Genomic DNA, 14,520 nt, shown 5'->3' with positions numbered 1-14,520 from the left:
AAATTTTTTAACCTAGAGTTATGAAACCATATAGGAATATTATTAAGCATGTGGATTTGTGCAGCTTGGATTTTGTTTTGGGTTTTACTCTGCAAAACCAGAATTATGGCCCTTGATATAGATACATATGCATTAAAAATCTTAAACGTTTGTGTCACATGCATCTCAAAAAAGTGTTTGACACAGTGTCATGAAACTTCATAGTAATTTTATTCAGCAACAAATCACCTGATTTAACCCCCCCCCCCCCCCCCCAGATTTTTTGTACTCTCAGTTTCTTTCATTTTGTGTTTCCTCACAAACCCCAGGTGTCCCCAAACAATAATATCAAACAAGTTGCATGTAAATGTACAATGATAGGAAGTGGGGGCACCAATGCCCTATAGACACTGGGATACTGGATTTTAAGTACTTTGTGTGATCATTGGTTGAGACAAGACATTTTTACAAACATTTATTAATTACAGAGTGACGATTCAGGTCTAGGGGATATGTCGTCTTCTTTCTCCAGGCAGGGAAGGTAGGAACATTTTTGTGCATACATGTATTCTAACAGCATAATGTGTTGCTACTAATTGTTTCAGTGCAATATTCTGCTGTGTAAGGCTATAGTAAATAGAATTTTCATAAATGGCTTTGGTGTAATCAATTAATTACGAATGTATTAACCTAACCATGTAAAAAAAACCTGCCTCTAGCTACTTTTTAGCTCACCTGAGCACAAAGTGCTCATGGTGAGATATTGTGATCACGCTGTGTCCGGCATTGTGCATGCGTCCGTCTGTCCGTCAAGTTGTCCGTTGTCAGCATTTGTGGATTTTGATGAAACTTGGCCATGATGTTCCTTGTATGGCCTCTACCAAAGTTTTTCAAACGGTTCCTCTTGCTGGCACATAGGGGCTGCCAAAGCTAAAAATTATAAATAGAAAAAAACTTCTAACGACATCTCCTAAACCGACGGTCCGATTTTGAAATAATTTCACACAAATGGTCCTTGTGTGACCTTCTACCAAGAGTGTTCAAATTATTTTGATTTGTCTAAAAACATGGCCGCCAGAGGGCGTGGTCACTTTTCCCTATATGTATATAGTGGAAACTTCAAAAATCTTCTTGTGTGAAACTGCTGGCCCAATTTTAAAATAATTTCACACAAATGTTCCTTGTGTGACCCTCTACCAAGAGTGTTCAAATTATTTTGATTTGTTCAAAAACATGGCCACCAGAGGGCGTGGTCACTTTTCCCTATATGTATATAGTGGTAACTTTAAAAATCTTCTTGTGTGAAACTACTAGCCGGATTTTAAAATAATTTTACACAAATGGTCCTTGTGTGACCCTCTACCAAGATTGTTCAAATTATTCCGATTCGTCAAAAAACATGGCTGCCAGGGGGCGTGGTCACTTTTCTTCTCTGAATCAATAATAGCTAGAGCCTTGATATTTAGCGTGTGATATCAGATTTGTAATGTCTACCATAATTGTTCAAATTATTGCCCTAGGTTCAAAAGTGTGTGTGATATGTATATAATATAGGCTAACGTAAAAGAAACCTAACTTGTACACAGGTGAGCGCTTTAGGGTCAATGACCCTCTTGTTTTTTAGCTCACCTGTCACATAGTGACAAGGTGAGCTTTTGTGATCATCCTTCGTCCGTCGTCTGTCGACTTTATGATTTTATTTTAACCAAACTTGCACACAACTTGTATCACCCTAAGATCTCGGTTCCTTTCTTGAACTGGCCAGATCCCATTATGGGTTTCAGAGTTATGGCCCCTGAAAGGGCCAAAATTAGCTATTTTGACCTTGTCTGTACAATAGCAACTTTATTTATGATTTGATTTTTACCAAACTGGCACACAACTTGTATCACCATAAGATCTTGGTTCCTTTCTTGAACTGGCCAGATTCCATTATGGGTTCCAGAGTTATGGCCCCTTAAAGGGCAAGAATTAGATATTTTGACCTTGTCTGCACAATAGCAGCTTCATTTATGATTTGATTTTAACCAAACTTGCACACAGCTTGTATCACCATAAGATCTTGGTTCCTTTCTTGAACTGGCCAGCTTCCTTTATTGGTTCTAGAGTTATGGCCCCTGAAAGGGCCAAAATGAGCTATTTTGACCTTGTCTGCGCAATAGCAGCTTCATTTATGATTTGAATTTAATCAAACTTGCACAAAACTTGTGTCACCATAAGATCTCAATTCCTGTCTTGAACCGGCTAGATCCCGTAATGGGTTCAAGAGTTATGGCCCCTTAAAGGGCCAAAAATTAGCTATTTTGACCTTGTCTGCACAATAGCAGCTTCATTTATGATTTGATTTTAACCAAACTTGCACACAACTTGTATCACCACAAGGTCTTGGTTCCTTTCTTGAACTGGCCAAATTCCATCATGGGTTCCAGAGTTATGGCCCCTTAAAGGTCCAAAATTGGCTGTTTTGGCTTTTGCAGCCATATAGAGACTTCATTTATGGTTTTATTTGATACAAACTTCCAAAATATCTTCAACAACAATAAATCTTAGATTCCATGACAAATCAGATCCAATCGTAGGTTCCAGAGTTAATTTATATCTGATTACCTCCCCTGATTGTAATCAAAATGGATTTATATCAGTAAGTACTTATAGGACTTATTTGAAATTTCATAATTGTCATTAGTTGGACTGAGACAATCAGGGTAGATAACTATGGACTGATTTTATTTCAAATTACCTCCCTTTATTTCAAATTAAAATGGGTATATCTCCGTAACTAATGAAGATACTGATCTGAAATTTCATTTATGTCAACAGATTCATTTGGCAGATCCTTCTTTTGTTCACTTACAATATTTTTTTTTTAATTACTTCCCTTTTACGTTACTATGAATAGCTTATTTTTAGTAACTTTTTTATTATTGGCCGTCGGGAAAAACCGAGACCACTTTTCTGTGGTACAACATGGATGGTACCTCCAATTTTTAGGTGCATTTTGACATATCTGTACCTTGTAAGAATTGTTTTTTCTTTTTGGTTAAATTTCTTCCCTTTGTTGTTCCTGTCCTTTGGACTTAAATATTTTTACTGAGGACCTTCTTGTCCTCAAGTGCAATGATAACAGGTGAGCGATATAGGGCCATCATGGCCCTCTTGTTTTGCATTCAAATTTGATATTTCACTGAAACAATTACTGTAAAATTATTTAATTTCTGTGCATGAAATTTCGTAGTTTTGGTCAAAACTGCAATTTCGTGGGGATATGAATTCATGGAATTCAACTTTTGAACATAAAATGAATGGGAATTTTACTTGTTCGTTGGGATTAAATTTCGTGGATTTACTCAACCACAAAATCCACAAAAATTAGTCCCCCATGAATATTAATAAATTCACAGTATACATCATATTTTAAAGGTTATATATATAAAAATACAGGTTTTAAAGAAGAATGTGAATTTTACCCAGAGAAAAAAAGGGTACTTTGTTAAGGGTTTTAAAAGGCAGTGGGACTGAATATCTTCCAGTGTATGGTCTAAAGATCACTTTTTATGATGTTTTAAATTGCTTGTTTTAGACCAGGTTCTTACAAAAAAGTAACCAAGAGGTATACATAGTTTCCATGATATAGTTCAGCTTTATTGAAGAGAATTTTTTATTGGTCTTGCTAATTATGTCTCTCACCACACAGTGGTGTGGGAGACATATTGATTTACTCCTGTCTGTATGTGTGTGTGTCTGTTTGTCACAAAGCTTGACTGCGCTCTAAGTCGAACATTTCTCATCCGATCTTCACCAAACTTGAACAACATGTGTTTGCCAATAAGTCCTCAGCCAAAATCAATAACTAGCCAAATCGGCCTAGGCACTTCGGAATTATGGCCCTTACATAACCATTACACAGATTTAGGCCGATTACTCCACCGATACACAGATGTAGGCCGGTTACTCCAACATGTAAATACCAATAGGCCGCTTACTCCAACACGTAAACAGTATATAAAGACATACTTACTATTCAGATGATAAGGCAATTGTGGGAGACATGCGCTTTTCTCAAAAGCACCTCTAGTTTAGTTTATGTGTTTATCATTTTATGTGTTATAATTACATGATGCTGTTATTTGACTTTAATGACTGTGTTTAAACTTACATTGTTCTGTTTTACTTTTCATTGAAATAAAAGCAGTTAATTCAATAGTTTTGTAATTGATCAAATAGTTTTCTGTCCAGTCTTACTATTTATTAAGGGATTTACCTCCAGAGAAAGGTTTTTATCATGATTTTTAAAACATTAAAAAAGTCGGGAATAAGATCAGATGTTCAAGTAGGTGCACTTGACCTGCTTCATGTTTTTTGTACTAAATATAGTTACTCCCATTCATGATTCAGTGTGTTATACATATATTAAGATAAGCAACTTAGAACCACTATGGCCCTCTTGTTAACATGAACAATTTTGTCAAAGTTTTGTGTTTAAGCATGTTGCTCAGAAACTACAAGGCTAAATCCTTTCAAAACTCCACACAGGCCTTCAGTATTATGAGTTTAGCAAGCTCATGGGGCAAATCACAAAATTCCATCATGTATTGTACTCCTCCTGAGAGGGGTAGGAATATACTGTAAACCTAGAAATGTTTTTGCGCTTTTTAAATTAGCCCCTTTCGCGGGTAGTATATTTCTTTGAAATTAAATAGCCGCGATCTAACAAAAACACGAAAGATTCTAGCTTCAGCTTAAATAGATCTCTATAAAATGGTTCTGTACTTACACATACCTGGATATAAATAACTCAAATTCTAGTACCATAACTGTATAAAATGAGTGCAAAAATCCACATTAACTCAATTGATTGACAAGTTATTTCTGTATGATGTAGCAGCCTTTACAGTATCGATCCATCAGGCAAACAGGGGATAAAAACAGAAACAATATGCATCTATCGAACGACATATACATGTAATTTGTAGTCAGCAGCCAATGCGATATATTATTTGTAAGTAAAATATTGTGTCTGTTTCTGCTAAGTGTGGTTTAATCACCTAATAAAAGATACTGCTTTAAATGGCAAACAAATGATAGTGTAATAACAGCAATTTACTGACTGTCAATAATCGGGACGGAGTGGTGGCGGGGGGGGGGGGGGGGGGGAGGGTGAACAAGTCTGTATCTGAAAAGGATTTCTCTCTGTCTGTTCTGGGGCCTTTATCTCACTCTGTTCCTCTGGTAAGATCGCTCCGTGTCTGTACTAGTAGAGGATGAATTTCACGCCATGTGTGACTGCGTTTGCTATATGTAAAGTGCCTTTGGACGTGTTTATCATGAAAAGGGCGCGATATAAATCTGGTATAATAATAATAATTATAACCGTTGATATGGATGAAAATGATTGGGATACATTTATAATTAAAGGGTACAAAAACTGAATGTTTTCAAGAATACTATCAATGCAACTATGCCGTGATAGTTACCTTAGTATACTAAATATGTTCACTTGCGACTTCATTTTCACGGGATTCGCGATGGATATGATTCCACGAATATTTATATCCACGAAAATGTCCATGTTTTGAAAAACGCGAAACATAGTATCCGCGAACATTTCTAGGTTTACAGTATTTGAATCACTTCATCCTGCCCCTCCTCTTTCAGCTTGTTTTGCTGGAACATCTTTTGAACACATACAGAAATCTTTTTAAACTTTTAAAAGATTTTTAGGATCTTCAGGATTGCAAGATAAGTTGGCACATCAGGTCTTGTATCATTGTTTTTTATTTTGACAAAATTATTTCCCTTTTTTTTTTTGCACTAAGAAAATGTCCCAAAATTTACATTTCCTGCAATATTTCTGCAACCTGTCGATGCAGATTTAAACATTAAGTCCCATAACTGCATTTTAGTTTTATAAAGTCATTCCTCTTTTGGACTGAGAAAATGTGAAACATTGTCTTTTCCCTGAATAGCTCTGACAGCTGTGAAGGTACTGGAACTTTAAAACATAGAAGAATCAGTAAGACAAGCTCACTTACCAGGTCCCGTAACACTGATTTTGTTTTGACATTTTTTTCTTCATTTTTGCATTTTGAAAATGTGCCTAATTAAATGACTTTTCTTTCAATATTTCTAAAATGTATGTATTCGTTGAATTGAAACTCCAAAGTAAATCTTTTGGATCATAATGCAAGTTTACACATCAGATTCTGTAAGTCTGCTTTGTATTTTAACAAAATTGTTCCCCTCATCCTCTACTAGTACACAGAGCGATCTGACCAGAGGGACAGAGTGAGACAAAGCCCCCAGAACAGATAGAGAGAACTTTTAAGATACAGACTTGTCAGGCTAACTTAGCCTAGCTCTTTGTGAATAGACAGTCTGGTTCTTTAATGTGCCCGGTGTATAGCACCGATACACATGAAGCCATCTTTCCTGGGAAGAACCAGTGCAGGCCTCTTAAGTTAGGTGGGAGACACTCAAGAGCATCTCAATTTCCAGTGCCTGGACCTGGATTTGAACCCCAGACCTCTGGATTGACAGTCAAGCATGTTACCACTAGACCATCGGCCCACCTTTAATTGTAATGCAAGTTTACTCATAAAAAAATCTAGCTTTTGAACTTATAAAATGTAGTAAAATTCTTGTTTCTTAATAGCTCTTTAAAGTATTGGATAGTTTGTCATAAAAACTATGGTCTTGTTAAGTTCTGACCTAATAAGTCCCGTGACTCTGACTTCCATTTTGACCTAATTATCTCCCTCTTTTCACTTGGTGTTCCACAAGTGTTCCTAAAAATTAACAGTTCCTTTAATATTTTTACAATCTGTTAATGCATGTGGTTGGAACTTTTTGTCAACAATTATGTCGCCTTCCGTCCGTCTGTCAGCCCTTCCGTACGTCACACTTCATTTCTGATCTATAACTGGAGAACCATTTGACCTAGAATCTTGAAACTTCATAGGATGGCAGGGCTTATGGAGTAGACTACCCCCAATTGCTTTTGGGGTTGCTCCATCAAAGGTCAAGGTCACAGGGGCCTGAACATAGAAAACCATTTCCGATCAGTAATTTGAGAAATACTTGACCCAGAATGTTGAAACTTCATAAGATGATTGGTCATTTAGAGTAGATATCCCCTATTGATTTTGGGGTCACTGTGTTAAAGGTCAAGGTCACAGGGGCCAAAACAAGGAAAACCATTTACGGTCAGTAACTTGAGAACCACTTGACCCAAAATGTTGAAACTTAATAGGATGATTGGTCATGCAGAGGACATGGCTTCTATCAATTTTGGGGTCGCTCTGTTAAAGGTCAAGGTCACAGGGCTCTGAACATGGAAAGCCGTTTCCGCTCAGTAACTTGAGAACCACCTGACCCAGAATGTTGAAACTTTATAGGATGATTGGTCATGCAGACGAGATGAGCCCTATTAATTTTAGGGTCACTCTATTAAAGGTCAAGGTCACAGGGGCCTGAACATGGAAAACCATATCCGATCAGTAACTAGAGAACCACTTGACCCAGAATGTTGAAATTTAATATGATAATTGGACATGCAGAGTAGATGACCCCTTATGATTTAAGGGTCACTTGGTCAAAGGTCAAGGTCACAGGAGCCCAAACATGAAAAACCGTATCCAATTTCATAACTTTAGAATCACTAGGCCCAGAATGTTGAAACTTAGTGGGATGATTGGACATGCCAAGAAGGTGATTCCTGTTGCAGCCGATCATCAGTGTCTCTTTGACTTTCACTCTTGTCCCCTATTGACTTCTTGCATATACGACTATGTGCTTTTTAGCTCACCTGAGCAATGCTTTTCTGATCGCTCGATGTCAGGCGTCTGTCGTCCGTCAACATTTAGCTTGTGTATGCGATAGAGGCTGTATTTTTAGCTCGACTATTCGAAGAATAGTCTAGCTATTCTACCCACCCTGGCGTCGGCGTCGGCGTCACACCTTGGTTAAGTTTTTGCATGCAAGTACATACAGCCATCAATTGAAGGCATATAGCTTTGAAACTTATTTTTTCTTTTTCTAGGTCAATCACCAACCTCTCTGGGTCAAGTCCCATAACTCTGACATGTATTTTGAGCAAATTATGCCCCCTTTTGGACTTAGAAAATTTTGGTTAAAGTTTTACATGCAAGTTACTATCTCCAAAACTAATGCAGATATTGATTTGAAACTTCACATGTGTCTTCAGGGTTATAAAACTAGTAGATAGCAGCAAGTCCCATAACTCTGACTTTCATTTTGGCCAAATTATGCCCCCTTTTGGACTTAGAAAATTCTGGTTAAAGTTTTGCATGCAAGTACATACAGCTATTTCTAAAAGGCATATAGATTTGAAACTTATTTTTTCTTTTTCTAGATCAAATACCAACCTCACTTGGTCAAGACCTATAACTCTGACATGTATTTTGAGCAAATTATGCCCCCTTTTAGACTTAGAAAATTTTGGTTGAAGTTTTACATGCAAGTTATTATCTCCAAAACTAATGCAGATATTGATTTGAAACTTCACATGTGTCTTCGGGGTTATAAAACTAGTTGATAGCAGCAATTCCCATAACTCTGACCTTCATTTTGGCCAAATTATGCCCCCTTTTGGACTTAAAAAATTCTGGTTTAAGTTTTTGGTGCAAGTACATACAGCTATTTCTAAAAGGCATATAGATTTAAAACTTATTTTTTCTTTTTCTAGATCAATTACCAACCTCACTGGGTCAAGTTCCATAACTCTGACATGTTTTTTGAGCAAATTATGCCCCCTTTTAGACTTAGAAAATTTTGGTTAAAGTTTTACATGCAAGTTATTATCTCCAAAACTAATGCAGATATTGATTTGAAACTTCACACGTGTCTTCAGGGTTATAAAACTAGTTGATAGCAGCAAGTCCCATAACTCTGACCTTCATTTTGGCCAAATTATGCCCCCTTTTGGACTTAGCAAATTCTGGTTAAAGTTTTGCGTGCAAGTACATACAGCTATTACTAAAGGCATATAGATTTGAAACTTATTTTTTCTTTTTCTAGATCAATTACTAACCTCACTGGATCAAGTTCCATAACTCTGGCCTGTATTTTGGGCAAATTATGCCCCCTTTTGGACTTTGAAAATTCTGGTTAAAGTTTTACATGCGAGTTTCTATCTCCAAAACTAATGCAGATATTGAATTGAAACTTCACATGTGCCTTAGGGGTTATAAAACTAGTTGATAGCAGCAAGTCCCATAACTGATATGCATTTTGGTCAAATTATTCCCCCTTTTGAACTTAAAAAACTCTTTTGATATTTAACCTTTTAAGGTAATATTTTCCTGCCTCTGGGACAATATTTCGAATAGTCGAGCTTGGCTGTCTTACGGACAGCTCTTGTTCAACTGATCTTCATGAAGTTTAGTCAGAATGATTACCTTGATGAAATCTAGGCCGAGTTCGAAAATGGGTCATATGGGGTCAATTACTAGGTCACTAGGTCAAACCAAAAAAAAACCTTGTGTATGCGATAGAGGCTGTATTTTTCAATTGATCTTCATGAATTTTGGTCAGAATGATAACCTTGATTAAATTTAGGTCGAGTTCGAAAATGGGTCACTTGGGGTCAAAAACTAGGTCACTAGGTCAAATCAAAGAAAACCTTGTGTATGCGATAGAGGCTGTATTTTTCAACTGATCTTCATGAAATTTTGTCAGAACGATAACCTTGATAAAATCTAGGCCAAATTTGAAAATGGGTCATCTGGGGTCAAAAACTAGGTCACTAGGTCAAATCAAAGAAAAACCTTGTGTATGCGATAGAGGCTGTATTTTTCAATTGATCTTCATGAATTTTGGTCAGAATGATTGCCTTGATAAAGTCTAGGGCAGGTTGGAATATTGGTCATCTGGGGTCAAAAACTAGGTCACTAGGTCAAATCAATGAAAAACCTTGTGTATGCCATAGAGGCTGTATTTTTAGCTCGACTATTCGAAGAATAGTCTAGCTATTCTACTCACCCTGGCGTCGGCATCGGCGTCACACCTTGGTTAAGTTTTTGCATGCAAGTACATACAGCTATCATTTAAAGGCATATAGCTTTGAAACTTATTTATTCTTTTTCTAGGTCAATTACCAACCTCACTGGGTCAAGTTCCATAACTCTAACATGTATTTTGAGCAAATTATGCCCCTTTTTGGACTTAGAAAATTCTGGTTAAAGTTTTACATGCAAGTTACTATCTCCAAAACTAATGCAGATATTGAATTGAAACTTCACATGTGTCTTCAGGGTTATAAAACTAGTGGATAGCACCAAGTCCCATAACTCTGACCTTCATTTTGGCCAAGTTATGCCCCCTTTCGGACTTAGAAAATTCTGGTTAAAGTTTTGCGTGCAAGTACATACAGCTATTACTAAAAGGCATATAGATTTGAAACTTATTTTTTCTTTTTCTAGATCAATTACCTACCTCACTGGGCCAAGTCCCATAACTCTGACATGTCTTTTGGGCAAATTATGCCCCCTTTTGGACTTAGAAAATCCTGGTTAAGTAAATATCTCCAAAACTACTACAGATATTAAATTGAAACTTCACATGTGTCTTCGAGGTTATAAAACTAGTTGATAGCACCAAGTCCAATAACTCTGACATGTATTTTGGGCAAATTATGCCCCCTTTTGGACTTAGAAAATCCTGGTTAAAGTTTTGCGTGCAAGTACATACAGCTATTACCAAAAGGCATATAGCTTTGAAACTTATTTATTCTTTTTCTAGGTCAATTACCAGCCTCACTGGGTCAAGTTCCATAACTCTTAACATGTATTTTGAGCAAATTATGCCCCCTTTTAGACTTAGAAAATTCTGGTTCAAGTTTTACATGCAAGTTACTATCTCCAAAACTAATGCAGATATTGAATTGAAACTTCACATGTGTCTTCAGGGTTATAAAACTAGTGGATAGCACCAAGTCCCATAACTCTGACCTTCATTTTGGCCAAATTATGCCCCCTTTTGAACTTAAAACTCTTTTGATATTTAACCTTTTAAGGTAATATTTTCCTGCCTCTGGGACAATATTTCGAATAGTCGAGCTTGGCTGTCTTACGGACAGCTCTTGTTCAACTGATCTTCATGAAGTTTAGTCAGAATGATTACCTTGATGAAATCTAGGCCGAGTTCGAAAATGGGCCATCTGGGGTCAAAAACTAGGTCACTAGGTCAAACCAAAAAAAAACCTTGTGTATGCGATAGAAGCTGTATTTTTCAATTGATCTTCATGAATTTTGGTCAGAATGATAACCTTGATGAAATTTAGGTTGAGTTCGAAAATGGGTCACTTGGGGTCAAAAACTAGGTCACTAGGTCAAATCAAAGAAAACCTTGTGTATGCGATAGAGGCTGTATTTTTCAACTGATCTTCATGAAATTTTGTCAGAACGATAACCTTGATAAAATCTAGGCCAAATTTGAAAATGGGTCATCTGGGGTCAAAAACTAGGTCACTAGGTCAAATCAAAGAAAAACCTTGTGTATGCGATAGAGGCTGTATTTTTCAATTGATCTTCATGAATTTTAGTCAGAATGATTGCCTTGATAAAGTCTAGGGCAGGTTGGAATATTGGTCATCTGGGGTCAAAAACTAGGTCACTAGGTCAAATCAAAGAAAAACCTTGTGTATGCCATAGAGGCTGTATTTTTAGCTCGACTATTCGAAGAATAGGCTAGCTATTCTACTCACCCTGGCGTCGGCATCGGCGTCACACCTTGGTTAAGTTTTTGCATGCAAGTACATACAGCTATCATTTAAAGGCATATAGCTTTGAAACTTATTTATTCTTTTTCTAGGTCAATTACCAACCTCACTGGGTCAAGTTCCATAACTCTAACATGTATTTTGAGCAAATTATGCCCCCTTTTGGACTTAGAAAATTCTGGTTAAAGTTTTACATGCAAGTTACTATCTCCAAAACTAATGCAGATATTGAATTGAAACTTCACATGTGTCTTCAGGGTTATAAAACTAGTGGATAGCACCAAGTCCCATAACTCTGACCTTCATTTTGGCCAAATTATGCCCCCTTTCGGACTTAGAAAATTCTGGTTAAAGTTTTGCATGCAAGTACATACAGCTATTACTAAAAGGCATATAGATTTGAAACTTATTTTTTCTTTTTCTAGATCAATTACCTACCTCACTGGGCCAAGTCCCATAACTCTGACATGTCTTTTGGGCAAATTATGCCCCCTTTTGGACTTAAAAAATCCTGGTTAAGTAAATATCTCCAAAACTACTACAGATATTAAATTGAAACTTCACATGTGTCTTCGAGGTTATAAAACTAGTTGATAGCACCAAGTCCAATAACTCTGACATGTATTTTGGGCAAATTATGCCCCCTTTTGGACTTAGAAAATCCTGGTTAAAGTTTTGCGTGCAAGTACATACAGCTATTACCAAAAGGCATATAGCTTTGAAACTTATTTATTCTTTTTCTAGGTCAATTACCAACCTCACTGGGTCAAGTTCCATAACTCTTAACATGTATTTTGAGCAAATTATGCCCACTTTTGGACTTAGAAAATTCTGGTTAAAGTTTTACATGCAAGTTACTATCCCCAAAACTAATGCAGATATTGAATTGAAACTTAACATGTTTCTTCTGGGTTATAAAACTAGTTGATAACATCAAGTCCCATAATCTGATACGTATTTTGGCCAAATTATGTCCCCTTTCGAACTTAAAACTCTTTTGATATTTAACATTTTGGGTAATAATCTCCTGCTTCTGTGACAATATTTCGGATAGTCGAGCTTGGCTGCCTTACGGACAGCTCTTGTTCAATTGATCTTCATAAAATTTTGTCAGTATGATTGCCTTGATGAAATCTAGGTCAAGTTTGAATATGGGTCATCTGTGGTCAAAAAGTAGGTTACTAGGTCAACTCAAGGAAAAACCTTGTGTATGCGATAGAAGCTGTATTTTTCAATTGATCTTCATAAAATTTGGTCAGAATGATTGTCTTGATGAAATCTAAGTCAAATTTGAATATGGGTCATCTGGCCTCAAAAACTAGGTCATTAGATCATATCAAATAAAATACTTGTTTAAACTCAAGAGACCACATTTTTGGTCCAATTCTAATGAAAATTGGCCAGAATATTTGTTTCCATGAAATCCCTAGGTAAAACATGTTTACACTGTTATAGTATGTTTCTCAGGTGAGCGACCTAGGGCCATTTTGGCCCTCTTGTTTACAAAAGCATCTTCTAGTTAACAAATGCTAGCACTTTGTAAAAACTAGATGTGTGGACATGTTCAGTCAAGGTGCTGGGTGACTCAATTATCAGGCTGATTAAATGAAGGAGGCTTCAGGATTGAATTTCTTATATGAGCCGTGCCATGAGAAAACCAACACAATCTGTTTGCAACCAGCATGGATCCAGACCAGACTGCAGGGATGCACAAACGCACAATGTTGGTTTTCTCATGGTGTGGTTCACTTGCTATGACAAGGGTCACTTAAGCTATAGGCATGTGTGTCCAGAATGATATATTGCACAATAGCAATTATTTTACAATGAAAAGCAATTTATAATAAATATTAAAGATCACAAATTTAGCAGTAATACTGGTAATCAGTTTGATAATATTTCTCGAATCACTCTGCATTTACTTTCAGTCTAAACATTGTAAAATATATTTTTAAAAACTTGAGATCTTTCTGTTGCACGTTTATTATGACTTACTAAATATCTCATTATTCACTGACTGAAGAAAAAAAATGTCCAAATTCCTTCATTTAGTGACTCAAAGAGTTCCAACAGCTTTCCTTCAACCTTCGTATTAGTTAAACATGTTCATTCACAAAAAGCAGGAGAGGACAGTAAACATGAAAATGAAGTGCCTTTCTTAACAGTCAGGCAAGCCTATATTAAAAATGTATGGATGTTATATACATGTCATTTTTCTCACCATTTTTCAGTATGTTAGAGAGCCTGACAGAAAACCAGGATGATTTGGTAAGTCATGAAATTTTTCAGTAAGTGAATATTGCAGATAGGGGCGTTATGTCCTGGACAGCAATTAAAAGTAGGAAATGGATAATATTAAGCTCACATACATGTAGTTGTTTATTGGTGTCTGTGGTACCGGGTACTTATAAAATTTTGAATAGTTTTGTCAGAAATACAGAAGTACCTGTTTTACCACAGTAAAACAAATGTTTTGAGAGGTGCGATGTAAGTAATTGTTTCACCACAATATGCATATGTTTTTTGGTGCAAGTACATGCTTTAGCACATTAAACAAGTATATGGGGTGGAATTGCTAGCAACTGCTTTACCACATTAAACAAGTATTGAGGGGGAGGGCATAAGGAGTTCAAGTACCTGTTTTATCACATTAAACAAGTATTGAGGGGGAGGGCATATGGAGTTGATGTACCTGTTTTACCACATTAAACAAGTATTGAGGGGGAGGGCATAAGGAGTTCAAGTACTTGTTTTATCGCATTAAACAAGTATTGAGGGGGAGGGCGTAAGGAGTTCAAGTACCT

The 14,520-nt window shown here is 36.5% G+C and overlaps 1 protein-coding gene across 3 annotated transcripts in view; it reads left to right on the top strand.

The window, feature by feature from the left end:
• The window catches only part of LOC123548783 (uncharacterized), a 60,118-nt gene that overhangs the window by 19,496 nt on the left and 26,102 nt on the right, over nucleotides 1-14,520 (top strand). For 2 of the 3 annotated variants that reach the window (XR_008371377.1, XM_053546046.1), the window contains exons 4-6: nucleotides 468-520; nucleotides 3,560-3,589; nucleotides 13,948-13,984. Coding sequence is in view for 2 of the 3 variants with exons in the window: in XM_053546046.1 (XP_053402021.1) it covers nucleotides 468-520; nucleotides 3,560-3,589; nucleotides 13,948-13,984 (120 nt within the window). In the remaining variant the exon portion in view is untranslated. The remainder of the gene's footprint in view (nucleotides 1-467; nucleotides 521-3,559; nucleotides 3,590-13,947; nucleotides 13,985-14,520) is intronic. The other variant, XM_053546047.1, reaches the window with a different exon arrangement.

Source organism: Mercenaria mercenaria, chromosome 6, assembly GCF_021730395.1.
Source record: "Mercenaria mercenaria strain notata chromosome 6, MADL_Memer_1, whole genome shotgun sequence".
Lineage (NCBI taxonomy): Eukaryota > Metazoa > Mollusca > Bivalvia > Venerida > Veneridae > Mercenaria > Mercenaria mercenaria.
This window is presented reverse-complemented; position numbering and strand designations above follow the sequence as displayed.